The sequence below is a fragment of the Suncus etruscus genome, chromosome 9 (genome assembly GCF_024139225.1).
Source record: "Suncus etruscus isolate mSunEtr1 chromosome 9, mSunEtr1.pri.cur, whole genome shotgun sequence".
Taxonomy (NCBI): Eukaryota; Metazoa; Chordata; class Mammalia; order Eulipotyphla; family Soricidae; genus Suncus; species Suncus etruscus.
Genome location: NC_064856.1, coordinates 30,512,150 through 30,533,468, shown reverse-complemented (window position 1 = coordinate 30,533,468; position 21,319 = coordinate 30,512,150). Strand labels below are relative to the sequence as shown.

General features: G+C 52.8%; 1 protein-coding gene across 2 annotated transcripts; it reads left to right on the top strand.

The window, feature by feature from the left end:
* The first annotated feature begins 1,981 nt into the window (after positions 1–1,981).
* Positions 1,982–20,935, top strand: PEDS1 (plasmanylethanolamine desaturase 1). Of its 2 annotated transcripts, XM_049781354.1 has the most exons (6): positions 1,982–2,143; positions 7,127–7,246; positions 15,043–15,134; positions 16,475–16,619; positions 18,063–18,275; positions 19,550–20,935. In XM_049781354.1, the coding sequence occupies exons 1-6, from the start codon at positions 2,014–2,016 to the stop codon at positions 19,669–19,671; spliced, it is 822 nt and encodes a 273-aa protein (XP_049637311.1). In that variant the 5' UTR covers positions 1,982–2,013; the 3' UTR covers positions 19,672–20,935. The 2 variants fall into 2 exon arrangements, with proteins under 2 accessions (XP_049637311.1, XP_049637312.1); XM_049781355.1 differs by lacking the exon at positions 7,127–7,246.
* Positions 20,936–21,319: the final 384 nt, after the last annotated feature.

Genomic DNA, 21,319 nt, shown 5'->3' with positions numbered 1-21,319 from the left:
CAAAACAAACAAAAAATTAATGCCTAGAACTAGAGCCACTGAACAACAGGAGGGAGCTTGACTTTTACATGGCCAACCTAGGTTCAATCCCTAGCATCTCATATGGTCCCCCATGCACTGCCAGGAGTAATCCCTGAGTATAGAGCCAGGAATAACCCCACTGAGCATGGCTAGGTGTGCCCCCACCTCCCCTGAAAGAAAGAGAAGGAGAAGAAGAAGAAGAAGAAGAAGAAGAAGAAGAAGAAGGAAGAAGAAGAAGAAGAAGAAGAAGAAGAAGGAGGAGGAGGAGGAGGAGGAGGAGGAGGAGGAGGAGGAGGAGGAGGAGGAGGAGGAGGAGGAGGAGGAGGAGGAGGTGGAGAAAGAAAAGAAAGAAGAAAGAAAGAAAGAAAGAAAGAAAGAAAGAAAGAAAGAAAGAAAGAAAGAAAGAAAGAAAGAAAGAAAGAAAGAAAGAAAGAAAGAAAGAAAGAAAGAAAGAAAGAAGAAAATCAGTGTATAGAGCCAGACTGATAGTACAGTGGGTAGAGCACTTAACTTGCCTTGCAGCCAACCCATATTCGATCCCCCAACATCTTGTATGGTTCCCCTGAACCTACCTAATTTCTGAGTGCAGAGCCTGGAGTAACCCTGAGCACAGCGAGGTGTGCACTCCTCATAAATGAAAAGAAAATCCGTGTCTAATTGTAAGGGATACAAGAACACTCCTTTGCCAGCATTTGGGCTACAAGAGAGAAAGAAGCAGAGATTCTTCAGGCTGAATGGTCCTGGGGTCTGTTCAGAAAGGAAGATGAGATGGACTGGACTGGTTTCTCCTAGCACTGGGAAGTGTAGGACAGGCTGGAACCTAGGAGAGATCCTCTAGCAGGGGCTCCCCTACCTAGCTGGACCCTGCCCTCTTTCTCTTGGGTGTTCCCAGGTCTCCAGGACAGCTCCCTCTTGGTAATTCTGTAAGCATGAGCAATTGTGTACTTTGTAGTCAGCTAGGCCTGCGGTCAAACCCTGCCCTAGTCATTCACCCCAGGAGGGAGGAATAGCTGAGCCTTTTATTTCACCAGCTTTACCTACGGCCTTGAGACCTGGTGGTTCTTTCAACTCTGATGAGGGCTGGGGATCCCTCGCAGCTTGGGGGGAGATGGCTTTCGGTGGTGGGGATGGGGTGTGTCATAGGTGGCTGTGAGCTTCGTAGCATGTTTATCACCCAGGTCACAGCTGTGAACACAAACCAGGGTGCTGCCATAGTGACTCTCTGAGTCAGAAGGAGCGTCCTCTGGAGGCCAGGTGGCAACTTCTGAAGGACAGACTCAATGCTGGCCACGCACTTAACAAGCTATTAACTACGCAGCAAATCTTACAAAGGTTTTATGGGGGCCATTTTCCTCAGTTTCTCCAGGACCCAAAAACAGAGCCAAGGGGAAGTGGGGGAGAGGCCTGGCTGCCCTTTTCTCCTCCCCAGGCTGGCACACAAGACCGTGTGGTAGTCCTGGGTGGACTACTGGGTCTCTCGGATCCAGAGCGCTCTGCAAAGTTCCCACCAAGTGCTTGGCCTCAGGGCCTCGTCTGGGCATCTTTGGCACTATGCTTGGCTTGCAAAAAAAAAAAAAAAAAAAAACCCAAATGCCTAATCCCGGGACCCGCGGGGTACATTGCACAGCTGGGTCAAGGCAGCCAAGGAGGGCGGAGGTGCGGCCAAAGCTGTGCACGGCGCGCGGTGGTCCGATCCGGGCCGGGAGGGCGGGGAGGGCGGAGAGGGCTAGCCTGGACGCGCCCAGCTGTGGCCAGCTGCGGCCCAGCCCCTGGCGGGCAGCGGTTGGCTGCGGCTCGGCAGCCGCTGATTGGCTGGCGTGGCCCCTGCGCTGTCCCGATTGGCTGTGACGCGCGGCCGGGCGAGGTCCCCGCCGGTGCCGCCCCCGCGCCCGGCGCTGGGCGGTCATTGGGCGGCGTGATAGCGCCGCGGTTCCGCGGCCCTGCCGCCGCCGCCGCCGCCTCCAGCACAGCGCACCGGGCGGGCCGAGGCGAATGGCCATGGCGGGCGCTGGGGTCCGGCCGGCCCTGCTCTCGGAGCTCGACGAGGACGAAGCGGCCTACTGCCGGCGCTGGGGCGCGCAGCACGCCGGGGCCCGCGAGCTGGCCGCGCTCTACTCTCCAGGTAAGACCTCGGGGCCCCCCTCCCGGCCTGCAGTTCCCAGCAGGGCTAGGGACCTCGGTCCCTGGTCCCCCCAGATCGGAACCCCGCTCTCAGGCCCTGATGCAGAACTTACGCCGCGTTTCCTAACTTGCAAATAGCGCCCTAAGTCAGGGAAACCCCTCGCCCTTTCCCCAGCGCCCCAAGCCAGAAGCCCAGCCCTTGGACTTTCTGGATACATAAAGGTGGTTTCCCCAGATCATAGAAATTGCTCTGTGAAGCTTCCAGGCTGGAAATAGAACTCTCTCATCACACCTTTGATCCCGATCTTCCCTCTGGGCTAAGATAAGCAGCCTGCGGCACCCCTAGACTCCAGGACCACCCTCACCCCTACACACACACACACCCTATGGAAAGCTGAAAATACTTTTCAGTGGCTTGTACACGGTTCTTTAAATCCCACTCTGTTCCAGATCTACCCCACCTCACCCTACCCTGGAAGGCACGTTCTAAAGTTCCATTTGCACATGGCCAGGTCCCTGGGCTGAAAAGCATCACCTCAGTTTCCAGGTCTGGCCATGAGTCAGCTCACCATGCTCTAAAAAACCCAAATCAGAGCCCTGAGGTACTTAGTGCCCTACAAGCCCCTCCCTTCTTTTCCCCTCAGCCCCCATGTAGTGGGGGAGCGTCAGAATATCCCAGGTGGTGGGGAAGGAAATCCTCTAGTTTAAGCTTTTCCCACAGACAAACCCGACTCAGCCCTTGTCTTTCCCACAGTGCAGATTCAGAGCTCACCCCTAGGTACCTACCAGATTCCTGCTCCAGTTGGCCCCTGAGTTACTTCTCACTTTCCCTCTGTGCCTGTCATTTATGCTGCATCTGAGCTCCTGCTCTGACTTCCTCTCCAACCCAGGAATCTCCCTGCATGGCTCCAAGAGAGCTAAAGGGTTAAGGCCCAAAGGGTTAAGGAAGTGTCTTAGAGTCAGGCCTGTGAGGTGAGGAGGTGGTACTGGGGGGCGGGGGGGGGGGGGAGCCAGGATTTAGGAGGTCCCAGTGGTGGTGTCTGCACTGTCACTCGAGCGTTGTTGGGCCAGAATTCTGAGGCTCTTCTTTTAATTGGGACGAGAACTCGCCACTCACAGTTGTGCTTTGGATGGGCTATGCCCTCTATCACAACCTAGTTTCCTGCTCAGCCAGCTCACTTTGCTTTAGTCTCTCTCACAACTTGTTTCCTGACCTTGGGCCATGGACGCTCCTTGAGTCCCTTTCCCCTGCACCTTGCTTGCCTGCTTCTGCCCTAGTCTTTTCAGCCTGTCTTGGCTGCCTGACTTTTACTACTACATTATCTCTTCTCTGCCTCTTCCCCCCATTCCCAGCCTGTAAATGTAAGAAAATGTGCTCCATGGGGTCAGCTAGACCACTGACCCTCCTTCTAAACTGTGTAAGCCCAGCTTTCCTCTGAAGGTGAAGAGCTTTTCCAACTGCTATCCCCTCTCAGCCTCCATCTCTTCCCATCTAAAATACATTCACAGCCAGGGCCTGGGCTGGATCAGGAAGCTCTTCCTGACTGTCCCTGTGTTGGAGTCACACTCCCTCACCTCTCTGCTCCTCTCACTCAGCCCCGGTGAAGCCAGGGGAAAATTCCAAAGAATCTCTCATCCAGATCTGCCCACTCAGAAAGCCTTCCCTCCTTTCACCCAAACCCTTCCTGGGCATCCAGAGCTTCCTGGGGGACCAGCCATCTCTCCCTCAAGCACAATTGCATCTTTGTCCAAGTCTGGCTTTTCCTAAGGGTCCCTCAGGGACCTGGGAGTAGCCAGTGTCCTAGGCTACCCCATGGTGCCCCAAATTGGCAGGCTTTATCACCTGTGGATCTACACACTGTATCTCCTTTTACTCTGCAGCAAGGGAGACTGGCCAGACGGATTTCTCCCAATGTCATAGGACTAACTCCTTTGGCCATGACCTCTGGGCCTGACCTAGAGAGCAAGGGGACCAGGGAATAACCTGAGGACACTTTTGTCCCAGTCCCCACACAAGGTCCAGGAGACAAAGCAATGAACAAGATAGGGAGATAGTAGCTGGCGTTTTAGTCAACCCAATGAAAAAAGGAAATATCATTGCAAGAGCTCCAGACTAGCTGAGCAGAAGAGGAAGAAGTGAGAGGGTTGGGGAGGAACCTCGAGCAGCAGCAGAGGGAAACCTGGACAGAGAGGCGGGGTTCTCTCCTATTGGAGGAGTAGGTCAGACCTGTGAATGCAAAGGCCCTAGGGTAGATCCAGGCCTGGAGTACACCCCAAACCCCAGGAATCCCAAAAGCCTGTGGGCTGGAGCAGAGTGAGCAAGGGGAGAAGGGCAGCAATGCCTGGGTTTCTGGATTAAATTCTTGAGATTCCTGGGACCAGAGGCGGATCAGCCCTGGGTGAATGAGTCAGCCACTATAGGGCTGTTGGCATGGACTGAGTAAGTGGGCACTGTCCACCAGACTCTTACTCCCCTCACTGCAAAGGGCTAAGGAGCGTCTCACCTTGGCTCCATTTGACAGAAGGAAATGCATATGCCCCAACTGGAAACCCCTTCTCCCCCATATACGTGTATGCGCACACAGCTGCACACACACACATAGTGTACATGCCTCCTTACTGGTCTGGGCTTATGTCACCTGAGAGATGAAGGGCACTGTCCTGGGAACACTACCTGCTGGTTTAGTTCCCAGGCCTTGACTCAGCGAGTATCCACCTGCCTCCCACATCACCATCTGCTCCCCCTCCCCAACTTAATCCCACTGAACAGTAGGGCCAGAATCAAACAGAACTCTGGGTTTGAGTGTTCTACATTCCGTGTTCTGAGCCCTCCCAGCAGGCAGGAGGCTGGTTGGGCCATCACAGGGGGAACCAGTGGTGCAGACATAAAAGCATCCTGCTTGTGGACCACATAGTCTGCAGGGAGCTGTGAGTGGTCTGATCAGGGTCTCCTGGTGTATGGAGAGCCAACCTCAGTCCTATTCTGAGGGCCCTAATGATCATCAAGAACCCCTTCTACTTTGAAGCCACAGCAGCCAACCTTGTTCCAGGTGCCAGGATTCAAGAAGGATTGAAGGACAGGAGAGTGTGGCAAAGGATCACTTCTCAGCAGGAGTTCACCAGGACAGGCCATGGGGTCCCCCTTCTCGGATGCCCAGTCCTAGACCCAGAAACTGATGCATTAGCTGTTTACTCCCTGCTCCAGTTCTGATGTCTCTGGCCAAAGGGACCTCAGGACCTCAGCCTGGGGTCAAGGAAAGATGGATGGAAGCACTAGGACAGATAGGAAGGTCTTTGCCCTGTATCTGCCACTTGTGGATATGATCCTGGCATCCTATATTGTTCCCCAAGCTTTCCAGAAGTGATCCCTGAGTACCATTTGATGTGCTCCCATAAACACACACACACAGGCCCGGAGAGATAGCACAGCGGCGTTTGTCTTGCAAGCAGCCGATCCAGGACCAAAGGTGGTTGGTTCGAATCCCGGTGTCCCATATGGTCCCCCGTGCCTGCCAGGAGCTATTTCTGAGCAGACAGCCAGGAGTATCCCCTGAGCACTGCCGGGTGTGGGCCAAAAACCAAAATACACACACACACACACACACACACACACACACACACACACACACACACACACCACACACACACCACACACAAACACACACACGCCTGAGAGGCGAATCTGAATCTGAATTAAATCCCCACATCAGGCCTGCTGGCCCCTGCCTCCCCTGGCCCCCCTCTGTGTCGTGTGTCCCAGCTCTGTCCCTATCTTTCCTTCTGCATCCTTCAACTTCCCATCTTGGTGCCTCCTGTGTTTTCACCCCTCTGCCTCTGGTTGTTCGCCCTGCCACTGCTCCCCCTGCTCTCCCACCCCACTGAGGCTCAGGGACTCCTAGGAGCTGAGGGTCAGAGTGTCGGTCACTCTGTCTGTGACAGGCTGCAATCTGTTCTTCTGAGGAAGCAGGGAAGGGCTGTGCCTGGCACGCAGCCGCTGCTCAGACTGCCAGTCAGTGTTGTTGGGGACATGGGGCAGGGATAAGGTGTGGGTACCAGACTAATGCTGCCTGGGCCTCTCATGACCGAAGCAGAATGTCTCAGTCTGCCTACCGCAGAAAAAGGGGTAAGGCCAGGGAGTAGAGCTGAGGTAGAGCGTGCACCCAGCGCATGTGAGGCTTGAGTTTGGTCCCTGGGCCCACTGGCTGAGGAGAAAGTGTCCTTTGTGGAGAGCAGGTTCTGCATCATCTCTAGCAGGTCCAACGTCACCCTGGCTTTATTCCTTCTCTCCTATCTCTTGCCCGTGATCTGGCCAACAAACCCCCGGGAGGCGAGAAATGGCTGAAACGGGTTTGTGCCACCTGAGCACTGACCCAAGAGGCCAAATGCTGAGTTCGAGTTCTAAGAGCAGTAGATAGGGAGAGGGTTTCTCTCTGAAGATGGGTACACACTCTCATGGAAGGGAGCGAGTCTGCAGGACCCCAAGCGCAGCCCCAGTCAGTCTCCATCCTAACAGGCCTCAGGCCCCAGCCATTGTGATTGTGACTGTTTCTTCCCCTCCCGGGGTGCCAGGTAGGCTGGCACTGAGGGATCAACTGCCCTCCACTGCCAGCTGAGCCCCTCCCCTCACTTCTGCCACTGAGCCCAGATCTTGACCACCGGCAGAAACAGGACAGGGGAGCCTTGTGGGGTGGAGTCCCTATTGCCAGGACAGATCCCTGGCTACGGAGATGTCAGGACCTGCCACTGTTTGTGAGACATATGCCCACGTACCCTCACTGGTTCCAGACTCTGGTCCCCCAGATGGAGCCACAGTGAGTGGCCAAGCGACCCCCTCTGTACCATGAGCCTGGTACAGAGCAGTGGTGCCACTCCTGGGCTCTGCATTCAGTATGCCCCTTCCAAATAGAACATGCACCCAATATATTGCTGCCCCCCTCCAGCCCATGCTCCCCTCCTCTGTGCTCACCTCTCCCCTCTCCCACAGCCAAGCGGTTCCAGGAGTGGTGCTGTGTGGTACTGTGCTTCAGCCTCATCACCTACAACTTGGTGCATCTCCTGTGGCTGGCGCGCTGGGAACACACGCCCCTCGTCATGCTGGGCATCGGTGAGTGCCCGCAGGACCTTGTGGCTCGGGGTTGGGAGCCAGCTTGTGTCCGCATCGCAACTGACCATGTGCTTGTGGGCAGGCGTGATCATGAATGTGTGTGCGTGACTAAACCAGCACCCACTCTAGGGGAGCCCGGCCTGGCCCAGAAGCCTGAGTAACTCCTCTCACTCTCACAGTCTCTTTTCTTTCTCTCACTATGTCTTTCTCCTCTCTTCCTCTATTACACTCACACACCCCATTTTTCTCTTTCTCCATCTTACTCTCTCATTCTTTCTCACTCTCACTTTCTCATACAACTCGTTCCTTCTCTCTCTCACAATTTTATATACTCTGTTCCTCTCTCCCTCACACTTGCAAACCCAATTATTCTCTCTCTCTCTCTCTCTCTCTCTCTCTCTCTCTCTCTCTCTCTCTCATCCATACTCACATCTCTTACTATTCGATCTCACTCTAACTCACACCCTTCATCTCTCATATTTTCCCATTGAAAACATCTATCAATGCTCTTGGCTTCTCTTCTGAGAAGCACCCAGAGTCCACCCTGGACAGTCCCAGAAGCCTGCCTGGTCTCCTCCAGGGACAGTCTGAGCCCAGTACCTCCTTCCTGTTTCCCTGCACCCTGCTAATTTCTCCCCCCACCTCACTTTATGGGGTCTTCACATATGCTGATCTTTCTGCCTGGAATCCTCTCCCCAAACACCTTTATGATTCACTGGTATTTTCTGGGTGGTCATTCCCATTTTGACAGCTTGTTATGTACTATTGCCTCATGTGATTTTGTTATATGATCTGTTTTTTAGTTTAATCTCTTACCACCACCCCCATATACACACATATTCAAATATTAGCTCCCTTGGGATCGAGTTGGTTGGTTGGTTGGTTGGTTGGTTGGTTGGTTGGTTGGTTGGTTGGTTGATTTTGGCCACACCCAGCAGTGTTTGGCTCTTACCCTGGCTTTGCACTCAAGGATCACTCTTGTAGACTATGTGAGGTACAAAGTCAGCTAATGCAAGGCGAGTGCCCTACCCACTGAACTATCTCTCTGGTCTCTAGAGTTTTGTCCAGCTCCAGGTGCAAAGCTTGGTTCACATCAGGCATCCGGTAAATTGAATCTAAATGAATCAAGGAAAGAACAAAAGTGCTCAGCTAGTACAAGCTGCTGAGTATATTGGGTTAAGGGTCAGTTCTGTGCCACCAATGGCTGGAAGGTGTGTCATATAACTGTCCTGTTTCTCCACAAAGAGCTGTGCCTCCTCCTTAGGCTCCTGTTGTTTCTTTGTTTGCTTTGGGGCTTTGGGGGAGGGGCTCACACAGTGATGTTTGGGTCACTCCTGATTTTATGCTCAGGAATCACTCCTAGTGATGTTTGGAAGACCATGTGGATGACAGGGATAGAATCCAGGTCTGCCATGTGCGCGGCAAGCGCCCTCCTCACTGTGTTATTGTTCTAGCCTTGCCTCCTGCTTCTTAGTTGGGTCTCCATGGGTCCTGGACCAAGTGCTGACTCAGTTTCCTTCCTCACCACACACCACCCCACCTTTTTTTATGGGGAGGGCACACCCGGGACACTCTAGTTACTCCTGGCTATGTGCTCAGAAATCACTTCTGGCTCAGGGGATCACATGGGACACCAGGATCAAACCTAGGTCTGTCCTGGGTCAGCGGCAACTGCCCTACTGAAGTGCTGTCATTCTGGCCCCTCAGCCCACCCTTCTACCCTCAAATCACTCAGGCAACACCTTGGCTCCCTGGCTGAGGAGACTAGTCAGTCTGTGTTCAGCTTTGAGTCTCATTCCACCCTCTCCAGCCACCTCAGTTGAGCCTCTGGGTCTGGCATGGTCCGGGCATATACGGGGGCACCTACCCTGCTTGAGGGGGCTTTATCTACCCAGTGCTGTAGGCCAGGGCCAAGTACCTGCTGCCTAAACCCCGGCCCCATATAACCATGTGCTCTGAGCTTCAGTGGCCACGTCTACAAGTGAAGCGTCCTGGGCCTGTGTAGAGGGTTGAAAGCAGGTCCCACAGCTGGACAGAGGTGGGCAGGGCATTGCCCAGCTGCCCTTCCTCACTGGTCCTTCAGTCTCACAGCCCACAGCAATTGCCAGCCCCATGCTGGGCACTAAAGGTTGCCTAATGAGGTGCCCTTCCTCTTCCCCATCACCAGTGACTGCCCACTTGTCTTCCACTCTCCAATGCAGGGAGGGGGCAAGGGACAGAGTTTGGGGGACAGGACGGGCCCACCAGCAACCCCAGGACAAGCATTTGACCCTGGCCCCCACGCATGCCCAACCTCACCTCCGCATCCCCACCCCACACCCAACTGATAAGAGCAAATAAGCCCGATAACACTGTTTACTCAGTCCCTAATCGATGGAGTAGTCGACCTGATTTGTGTGTTAATATGCTGGAAGTGGGGCTTTGTGCCAGCATAATCGTCTACCTAGAGTTTGCTCCTGGCCTGGGAGCAGTTCCCCGGGGCTCCTGGCAGGCCCTAGAAACCTGACTAGATGGAAGTGTACAGAGCTGGCATCAGAAAGATGTTGTGGTGCCCAGAAGCAAACCCCTGATAAGGAACTCGGCTGGGGCCAGGGGGAGAGGAAAGGCCTGTGGAAAGAGACATTGGGGAAACTCAAGCATGTGCCCCAACAGAGGCATGTCCTGTGCCTTGGGGGGGCGGGGAGGAATCTATCCTATGGTGCTAATTAATGGCCTTGAGCAGAGCAGTAGGCCCAAATGAGGCAGGGAACACTATAGCCCAGGACCCCAGCACCTTGCTGTCCCAGTTGAATACAGAGATCACCGGTCACATGAGCCTTTTGGGCTCATGAACAGGGGGATGATTTGGCCCAGCTGCCCAGCAGGACTGCCCTCTGCAGGGGACAGCACCTGCACCCACTGCCCAGCCTTCGTCTGTCCCAGGCCTAGAGGGGACCAAGGCAAAGAAGGCCCAGCGGGGGCCTGGATATCCTGTGGGGCATCAGGTTGGTAAAAAGGTAAAAAGCCATACCACAGTGTCACCCATATAGCCCTAGAATAAAGCCCTTTTGTATACCTGCTCTGTGTCCCCTCCTACCTTTGGGCCACAGTCCTGCCTGGAGTCGCTCTGAGCTGCTGCCTATTCCCAGCTTCCTGGGGGTCACAAAGTCGTTTCCTCCAACTAAGGGACAGTGCCTTCTCTCCAAAAACCATTCCTGCCATCCTCTTGAGCATTGTCCCACTCTGCCCAGCCACTTCACAGATGTCAAGACTGTGACTGACAGTATTTAAGAGAGCTGGGTCTAGAGAGATAGTACAGCAGGGAGAACACTTGTCATGCATGTGGCCAACCCAGGTTCTATCACAGCATCCCATATGGTTCCCTGCTCACCACCAGGAGTAACTCCTGCGTGCAGAACTAGGACTAACCTTTGAGCATCATCAGATGTGACCCGCCTCCCCAAAATAAGAATTGGAGGCCAGAATAATAGTATAGCAGGGAAGGCACTTGCCTTGCATGGGGCTGGCCCTGGTCCAATCCCTGACACTACATATGGTTCCCAAGCCCTGCCAGGTGTGGCCAAAAAACAAATGAGTAAATGTATATGTAAATAAAGGAAGTACAAGAGAGTTTCTACATACACCAGTCTCCAGTTTCCCTAATTATTAATTTCTGGGGAGATGGCTGGGATAGAACCCAGAGCCCCCAGTTTGTGCGGCTTCAATCTGGATGATTTTTTTGTTTTGTTTTGTTTTGGTTTGGGGTTTTGTTGTTGTTGTTGTTTTGAGGTTTTTTTTTTTTTTTTTTTTGGTTTTTGGGCCACACCCGGCAGTGCTCAGGGGTTACTCCTGGCTGTCTGCTCAGAAATAGCTCCTGGCAGGCACGGGGGACCATATGGGACACCGGGATTCGAACCAAACACCTTTGGTCCTGGATCGGCTGCTTGCAAGGCAAACACCACTGTGCTATCTCTCCGGGCCCGTTTTGAGGTTTTTTTGTTTGTTTTGGTTTTTGGGTCACACACGGTCGCTCTCAGGGATTACTCCTGACTCTGCCCTCAGAAATTGCTCCTGGCAGGCATGGGGGACTATATGGGATGCCGGGATTTGAACCATCATCCATCCTGGGTGATCAGCTGCTTGCAAGGCAAGGCCCTATTGTGGTGCTATCTCTCGGGCCCAATCTAGATGATTAATGTCTTTTTTCTAGTGTTGGGGATGATCACAATGCATGGACAGGATGGATACATTCTTTGACTTCTGTCCCAGTTGATTCCAAACTTGGGTTTGAGCTTCTTCCTTTTGTGCCAGGGTTTCTCCATGCTTTCCTCTCTCCGGTGTTTTTCTTAGACCAGATGGAGTGTTTGGAGAAGAGTGCTCTGAAGTTTATGGTATTCATGCAATTATGACTTAGTGCTGAGATGCCAATACAGGCCAGGACTACCAGCCCACCTAAGGCACCCATACTCTAAGGCAGGCACTGTGCAGCCCCCAGGGAAATGTGTGGATAAATTATGTATTTTAGGGGGCCAGAGCAATAGCATAAGAGGTAAGGCATTTGCCTTGCACACGGCCAACCCAAGTTTGATCCCCAGCATACCATGTGGTCACCCGAGCTTGCTAAGAGTCATTTCTGAGCACAGAACCAGGAGTAACCCCTAAGCACCCAAAAAAAAATGTTCTTTAGGTTTTTCCACAGATATGGTCCTAGCCCTGCTTCTCTGCTCAGTTCTGTTTCAGCAGGAACCGCCCCACACTCTAGATCAGCCCACTCACAGGGTCACCAGCATTATTTTCCTAATGGTTTTATTAGCATGGTTGTAGAGAGCCATAAGGATTAAATACCATTAGGAGATAAGATAGGAAATCAGTTTGAGATGGGACTGGCTTTAGTTCTGGGATTAAAGAAGGCAAGCAGTCTGGTGTTGGCATAGGGCCAGTGACGGAAATGTGACAATAAGTGGTGACAGGAAGCATTCCGTAAAAGACCAGCTAAGTCAATAAGCCAATAGCTGGCATCTTCACTCAAGGACATGCAGGCAGGTGTGTGCATCCAGGCGGGCGTATGTTGGAACGTTGGCAGTTACGTGAGTCTCAGTACTTCTGCAGGATGATGTTCCTGGTGTGACATCAGGCCACCTACCACTGGCCTCAGCACTGCTCCTTCAAGAAGGAGCCTCAAAACCTCAGGCCCTGGGGCACCTGCTTGGTCCCATGAAGGACAGAAGGTGGTGCACACACCCTCAGACTGTGTGATGAGAAGCACAGGGTGGTGGAGGGAACAGAGGGGGTGTCCCAGGTGCCTCACTACAGGGACTGCTTATGTGTGAAGGCTACAGTGCAAGGCATCATGAGTGCTGTTTGGCCAGAGCAGCTGAGGGCTCTACAGTGACCCCTCTAACTGTAGTGAAGATGCCAAGACCCAGAGCAGAAAAGGGGCTTTCCCAACGTCACACAGCAATAGTAGAAATAGATGAGCCCAGGGGCCAGAGAGATAGCATGGAGGTAAGGCGTTTACCTTTCATGCAGAAGGTCATCGGTTCGAATGCTGGCATCCCATATGGTTCCCCGTGCCTGCCAGGAGCAATTTCTGAGTACAGAGCCAGGAAAAACTCCTGAGCACTGCTAGGTGTGACCCAAAAACCACACACACAAAAAAAAAAAAAAAGAAAGAAAGAAAGAACGAAATAGATGAGCCCCCAAATCTTACTCTAGCTTCATCTGGGCTCCAGTTTCTGCTGGTGGGCACAGAAGTAGCCTGGAGCATATAGCCGACATTTTACTAATGCCCAGGAGCTGGGAGCATACAGCAGTTGCTCCATTAATGCTTCTGGAGCATGCAGAAGGTGTACCATTAATGCCTCTGCAGAATCTGGAGCATGCAGCAGGCACTCCAGTAATGCCCAACAGCAGCCTGGAGTTTGCAATAGGTGCTCCTGAATTCCCGTGAGCAACTTGGAACATGCAGCAGGCACTTTATTAACGCCTCTGTAGTTTTAGGGAGGGGAAAAGGTGTTTGTTTGGATGAGTTTGGTTTGATTTTAGGGTCACACCCAGTGGTGCTCAGGACTTGTAGCCCTGCACTCAGGCGTCACTTCACTCATGGAAGAGATTAGGGGACCATATGAGGTGCTGGGGACGGAACCCAGATCAGCCATGTCACGTGCAAGGCAAACTCTCTACTGCCTATATTGTTTCTCTGGCCACAAAAGATGCCATTTTAGGAGAAAGGTAGATGCATCCCCTCCAGTCTCCTACCTGCCATTTCCCCTGAGACTGAGAGGCTGTAGTTCAACTTCTCTGAGCCCCTGGGGCTCATCCATGAGACCTTTTCAGATGGAATCCATGACCATAGGAGAAATGGAGCCAGGAGGAGACCCAGGAGATAGCATAGAGGGGGACTGGGGCTCACATAAAGCATGGGAAGAGCCTGGGGCTCCATCCCCCACACCTCATGGTCTCCAGAGCAGCACCCGCAGTGTGGATAAACAAAAGAGAAGGAAAGCAAAGCAGGAAACTTGACTGAGACTGCCTACTGGAGCAGAGGGGCATTAGCTGGAGTTGGGGGCAGGTGCCAGTCCAGGAAGAGTTAAGCTCCCAGCACAGTCTCTCAGCCTTCCGGCTTTGAACTCAGGAGCAGAACAAGCCACCTGTGCCCTGGACCATTCACTTGCCCACCCCCCCAGGCGGCAGCCTCCAGCCTCTCCAGGTGGAACAAAATGAGAAGTCATTGAGATCAGGCATATCAAGTACATTCTATGACCTGAAAAAGTGCTTTTGAGTGGCAGCTGCTATGCTGTGTTTTTATTTTTACCATTATCATTCCCATCTCTCACAAGGAAACGAAGACACAGAGCAGTTAAGCAACATGCCCATGCCCACACAGCTAGGCTGGCACAGTGGGATTTGAGCAATCTATCTAGTGGCTCTTAGGTTTTGTGTTATGCTGCACTGTCAAGCGAGCAGGTCCTGGAGGGAGACCCTGGCCTATTTCTGAACAAAGTGACAACAAAGACAGTGGAGGAAGGCTGGTAACAGATGTCTCTACATAGTAGGTAAAAGCTAGGCTGGGACCCTGCAGACAATTCAAAGTGATGATCTCAGGCTTTGCAGGAGGGAAGCCCAAGTTTAATCCCTGCCACATGGTCTCCCATGCACTACCCCCTGGAAGCAGCCCCTTAGCTCTGAACTTGAGTAACCTCTGAGCAACACCGAATGTGGCTCCCACACAAACACAAGCCAGTAGAGAGCAGAGATTTCTCTGCATCAGCTCTCCAACATCAGTGCCAGAAGGACCATCCATCTGTTACCTGTAGTCCAAGCAGGTGTAAGGGGAGTGTTTACAGGAGACAATTGGGCAGCTTTGAGCAAGCCTGGGTCCATCGCTCCATATAGACCTCCACAGGCCCCTGGGTAGAGGAAATCAAAGGGTCATGAAGGACAGGTACATGATTCCCAAAGACTCGTTCAGGGGCCGGAGAGATAGCACAGCGGTAAGGCATTGCCTAACACATGGCCAACCTGGGACAGACCCAGGTTTGATCCTTGGCATCCCATATGGTCCCCTGAGCCTATCGAGCGATTTCTGAGTGCAGAGCCAGGAGTAACCCTGAGTGTCCCTGGGTATGGCCCAAAAACAAAACAAGGTACCATTCACACAGAAGTGCCCTGAATAGAGAAGGAACACCCCTGCACCAAATGGGGACCAATGGGGACCCAGCCAGGGAGTGAAGGAACACCTGTTTCCTGGCTGAGGGGCAGGTAGCTGCTAGAGGCTTTCCATGTCCCCGTCCCAGATCACTAATTCTTGCTCACAGTTGCAGGGGCTCTCATTGCTGACTTCCTGTCCGGCCTAGTGCACTGGGGAGCTGACACTTGGGGGTCCGTGGAGCTGCCCATCGTGGGGAAGGTGCGTAAGTTGACATGGCTTGGAGGTGGGGCTCTCTGTTCTGATGCGTCTCCATCCCTCTTGGAGCCTGTTTCCCTCTTAGAGCAGGGAAGCCTTATGCCAATCTAACCTCTTCATCCCCTCCCCCCATTTGAGCAGCAGTGCCCCAGGGTGACTGGAAGTCAAGGCACCAGACACAGGATGGGTGAGGGCTTGGATCTGTGTCTGCCTTGCTGGAAATCTGTGGAGTCTAGAGTTGGGGCAGGTGGGGGGTGGGGACACGCCTTTGTTCTCTTTCACCTGTGCTTTGCACCTCACCATTTCATGCTCAAATGAACCTTTACTGTGCATCCAATTTCCATGTTTGTGACACTGAACTTCATGTAAATCAGCTGAACCAAATAAAGCTGCTAATTTCTGTCCCTAAATATTCCAAAAGTACATCCAGTTAAAAGTCCAGCAGGATCAAATCTGGCCATCGCCTTCAAATTCTATCTCCCTGCTGTCTCTGTGTTCCTCTGTTGGTGTCACTCTGCATAGGCTGACTGTCACTTGGTTTAGGTGCGTAAGGTGGTTCCAGATATTCTTATATGGGGCCAGCCCAACACCCTCAGTGGAAAGTGGACCCCTCTTTTCCAGAGTTCCAGTCGAGGCATAGAGGGTACAGGCTCTTTCCCATTGTTAGGTCACATGACCATCTCAGCCAATCACTGCTCAGATGAATGGGTTGGTGTTCTGATTGGTCAGGCTAGGTTCAGATATTCCTATTCATTCACTCTTTCACCCTCGCCCAGTACCATGGGAGGATAGAATCCAGGCCTCCAACAGGCAAAGCAAAATGCCCCCCAAATGTTTTAGATTCAAAAATCTTCTAATTTCAGGGCATTGAATCCAGAGCCTCATTCCTGCTAGGCAAGTGCTCTGTAGTTGAGCCCCATCCCCTTACAGGGATGACAGGGTTAGCCCCTCCTGGAACTGTCTGTATTGAGAAAGGAGTCTTGCACACTCAGAGCAAATTGAGGGTCCTGCTAACGGGTCTCAAACTCTTGGCCGCGGGCCGCAAACGGCTCTCCGTACATTTTGTGGCCCTGCCCTAGAGGAATCTTTCTTTGTTTTGTTTTGTTTTGTTTTGTTTTAGTTGTTTGGGTCACAACCCCCAATGTTCAAGGCTTACTACTGACTTTGCACTCAAGGATCAACCGGATTTGCTTCCTGCGGCCCCCAGATAAATTGAGTTTGAGACCCCTGTCTGGGTGAAGGGCTGAGAACTCTCCAGCCTGCACAGGACAAGAGGCAGCAGCAGTGACTGCCTGCGCTCCCCACCAGGTTTCTGTCATGACTGACTGCTCCGCCTCCCCCAGGCATTCATCCGGCCCTTCCGGGAACACCACATCGACCCCACGGCCATTACCCGACACGACTTTATTGAGACCAACGGGGACAACTGCCTGGTGATGCTGGTGCCTCTGCTGAACATGGCTTACACGTTCCGCACCCGGACCTCCGGTGAGCATGTCAGCAGGGCACCTCGAGGGTCCTTCCATGGTGTGTGTGTGTGTGTGTGTGTGTGTGTGTGTGTGTGCGCGCGCGTGTGCATGTATGTATATTAGTTTGTGAGTTGTCTATATGTGTGAATTTGTATATGCAAGTGTGTATGCGTGTGTGTAGATGTGTGAGTGTGTGTCCCCTGGCTCAGTAAGTTCAGGCAGCACTGAGCTCAGTGCCGAGGGTGTGTCTCACGAGTGAGGCGTTGGCTTCAAATCCCTGTCATCACAAAAGGAAAGGGAAGGGTCCTGAGATGTCTGTTGAATCCTGGTGTTGGCCACCATGTCTGTGGTTGCAGCATCTCGTAGTCAGTGTGATCTGGCCACCTGAGTCCTCACTCCCACCTAGCGTCACTGGGTCAGTGCCGAGTGCTCCTTGCCCACCTCTGGGACTTTCCACTGGCAGTACCTGCCCACCTGCATTGGATCATGTGGGGCAAACAGGTCTGTCTGCTCCCTTGGCTAGTGGGAAAGTGTAGATGGTGAGCTCAGACCTCTCTCTGCCTGCCTGTTCCGAGAAGCAGTTGTGTCCCTGGGTAGAGCAGCTCAGGCAGGATGGGTGGAGGAGCTGGTCCCATTCTCTTCATGTCTTCCTAACTTGCTTAGTGCCCGCTGTGGCACATAGAATGTCACATGCCTGGTCCCCCCCACATCCTCATCTCCAAGGGTGTCTAGTGTCCCTTGTCCAGAGAACAGCCCTCGGCTCTCTCAGAGAGATGCCCAGGGACAGGCCTAAAGCCAGGAGGGGCCAAATCCTCAAAAGTACTCTCAGTGCCCAGAGCTCTCTCCCTCGCCCCGTCTTTGCTCAGTGTGGCTTAATCCCATCCTGTTGTCTCCGGCCCTCAGGTGTTTTTTTCTGGAGGACCCCCCCCCCCCCCGTAAACCACAGGCAAGAGAACCTTTGACTCAGGCTCAACTTGGGGAGCCAGGGCAGGGCTTCTCCACATTTCATATGGGAGTTGAGATCATAGGTGGCTCAAAGTGTCTGAACCCAGTTGGATCAACCCCAGAGCCTTAACTATTACTTCCAAATCATCCGTTATCTGAGCTAAAGGGAATAACAAGTGGAGCCCCTGGAGGCAGAAAGGGAATCCGGGTGGTCCAAGACCACAAGAGAAGGGCCGGAGAGATAGCACAGTGGTAGGACATTTGCCTTGCACACAGCAGATCCAGGACAGATGGTGGTTCAAATCCTGGCATCCCATGTGGTTCCCTGAGCCTGCCAGGAGTGATTTCTGAGCACAAAGTCAGGAATAACCCCTGAGCGCCGCCAGATGTGACCCAAAAATACAAAACAAAAAGACTACAAGAAAGGTGGCAAGGAGGCCTAGGTGCTATAGGGGGAGCTGGTGGGCCCCACCCCATGTGACAGCAGTGTGGAATCCTGCCCCTCCTCACCACACAGACACCCTGGAGCAGCTCTATCCCTGGGAGTGCTTCGTCTTCTGCCTGATCATCTTCGGCACCTTCACCAACCAGATCCACAAGTGGTCGCACACATACTTTGGGCTGCCCCGCTGGGTCATCTTTCTGCAGGACTGGCACTTCATCCTGCCACGGAAACACCATCGCATCCACCATGTCTCCCCGCACGAGACCTACTTCTGCATCACCACAGGTGTGGCCACCCTGCTCCTCCCCCTGCAGTGCTGGCCCCAGGGTCAGGAGGGCAGAGGTCACACACCTGCCCTCCCAGGATGACCCCTGAGTGCACACATCTCTGAAGCACTTGCGAGAGTCCTGGCCTATCTCACAGCAACAGGCACTGCAGCAAACATCACCTCCTATCCCTAGCCAGTCAGCCAGTGTTTACCGAGCCCCAACTCTGAGCTTAGAATGCATCCCTAGGGGCCATAGCAATGTTGTAGTGGAAGGGCTTTTGCCTTGCACGCGGCTAACCCAGGACTTTCGATCCCTGGCATTCCATATGGTCCTCCAAGCCAGGAGCAATTTCTGAGCGCATAGCCAGGAATAACCCCAAGAGTCACCGGATGTGGCCCAAAAACCAAAAAAAAAAAAGAATGTATCCCTAAACAGCGCCGACCAACACCTGCCCTTGTGCCAGCCACATTCCACCAGCCAGAAGGCTCACATTGCTGGCAAATAATAGAGGAGGTATAGCTGCAATACATGTCTTCTACTTGAGAGACTCTGGGTTATATCCCCAGCAAGGTCAAATTTAGAAAGGTGAGGGCAAGGGGCCAGAGAGATAGCACAGTAGTAAGGCGTTTGCCTTGCATGGAGAAGGACGGTGGTTCAAATTACAGCATCCCATATGGTTCCTCGAGCCTGCTGGGGGCGATTTCTGAGCATGGAGCCAGGAATAACCCCTTTGCGCTGCCGGGTGTGACCCAAAAACCAAAAAAAAAAAAAAAAAAAAAAGGTGAGGGCGAGCAATAGGACAGAGAATAAATAGGGTGTTTACCTTGCACATGGCTGACCCAGGTTTGATTCCCAGCATCCCCTATGTTCCCTCTAGCCTTTCCAGGAGTAATTAATGAACACTGCTGAGCCTAAATAACCCAAAAACAACAGTACAAAAAAATGAGCGAAGGGCATATTAGGATGGCCCCCAGACCTATTGGTGCTAGTTTGTCTGTTTATTGGGCCACACCCAATAGTGCTCAGGGTTTACTCCTGGCTCTGCACTCAGGAATGACTCCTGGCAGGCTTAAGCAGACCTTATGGGGATGCTGGGGATCGAACCCAGGTCAGCTACATGCAAGACAAATGCCCTACCTGCCATATTATTGCTCCAGTCCCCCAAGCCATTGGTGTGAGGGTCTCTGCCCTTGTAGTCAGTCCTTACCTCTTCCCTTAGTACCCCACTTCCCCCACCCTGAGCCCTGTTTTCCTCCTCCCACTCAGTGCTTTATCCTGTCCCCACTGCAGGCTGGCTTAATTACCCTCTGGAGAAGATCGGCTTCTGGCGCCGCTTGGAGGACGTCATTCAGGCCCTGACTGGCGAGAAGCCTCGAGCCGATGACATGAAATGGGCCCAGAAGATCAAATAACTGCTTTGAGCTACCCGCGTCTTTGCCAACCTTCCCCAGGATCCTTACCCCTGAACCAAAGCCATCTGCCAAATTCCAGCCTCGTCACACTGACCTCCCGAGTCAGAGGTCACCCCTGGGCCGGGCCCAGGCACCCCCAGCCTACCCTTGACACAGAATACTTGAGCCACTAATTATTAATTTTTTTCATGACCTTTTTCTCCTTTTGACCCCTCCCCAGCCAGCTGAGCTGGTCTGTCTGCCAAGCCTGAAAGCAGAAACTGGAGCTCCAGGCTGCCAGCAACAAGCCAGGGGAGGGGGCAGAACCCCAGTTTCCACAGCACTCCTAAGTGCCCCATCCCAATAGGCAGCCCTTGGTAGCATTGATGGGGCTGTGACCAGAGGTGTCATCTCTGTCCTTCCCTGCCTGGCTGTAGTTGGTTGGTCTAGGAATCCTCAAGAATCAATAAATCCCCCAGACCACTGCCCTGCTGAAGCCTTGAAAACTGACCCCCAAGCTGGGTCGACCCCCCCCAACCCCAGTCTTCATTCAACCTAGCCTGACCCCCCAGGTTGACAGCACATAGTTAGGGTCTGAGGATGGATCCCACCTCACCCCTCTCGCCCTCAGGATGCTAGTGAGAATTGATGCTTCAGGCCAGAGGGCCATATTGTGGGCCATAGTTCCTGCCGAGGGGCTTGGTCATTTGGAAGGACACTCACTGGGCATTCGTTCGGCCAGGGGTATGTCAGAAGCAAGCAGGGCGCTTTTATTTGTTTGATTTTTTTTTTAAGGTGCTTGCTTGTTTAATGTAAATAATAGAAAGCCTTAATATCTTTTCTGTAACGGAGTAATATTTTAATGTCATGTTTCGGATGTACATAATATATTTATAACAAAGCAGCAAGTCTCCTTCACCTAGCTGCCTGGCACTTCCTGGTTCGTACATCAGAGGTTCTGGAGCCTGGTGGGGAGCAGGACTCACCCATACCACCCTGTTCTTGGGGTGGGGTGGGGGGCTTTTTAGCCTAAGACCAGCCCTAAGGAACAGTGACATCCATCTCACACATTTCCAGAAGGGACCCAAGTCTTGGTGACACACTGCAGATAAAGATCATGATGCTGGAGCCAATGAGAATGAAAGCTACACTGGATTCCTGACTGTCTTCTGCAAATGTTTCTGGTGTTTGGCCTGGACATTGGAGCACAGCAATGAGCAAACAAAGGACTTGCCCTGGCAGAGCTGACCTACTGGGGAAGAGACAATAAACATCAATAAATTCACATGGGCATGGAGATGGTGATTTGTAAAGAAAATCAAATGGGGCAGAACCTCCTGGAAAAGCGCGGGGGCGGGAGGGATGCTGCTGTGGTCCAGGAGGGCCTCTCTGAAGAGGTGACCCTGAGCAGAGAGTTCAGGAAGAGATGAATCTAAATGAGGAAAGAGGCCTGAGGGAAGAGCAGGTGCCAGGCCCTGAGGCAGGAACAAGCTGGAGCAGGGGTGGAAGGCAGTGGTGGTAAGAATTTGGCAAGCAGTGAGTTGATTGGACAGGAGTGAGTGAAAGGAAGTGGAAAATGAGGTGAGGCAAAGGGATTTGCTAGAACTTTACAGGCTGCGGCAAGTGATTATTATCTGACTCAAATGAATATCTTATTCATTTATTCCAT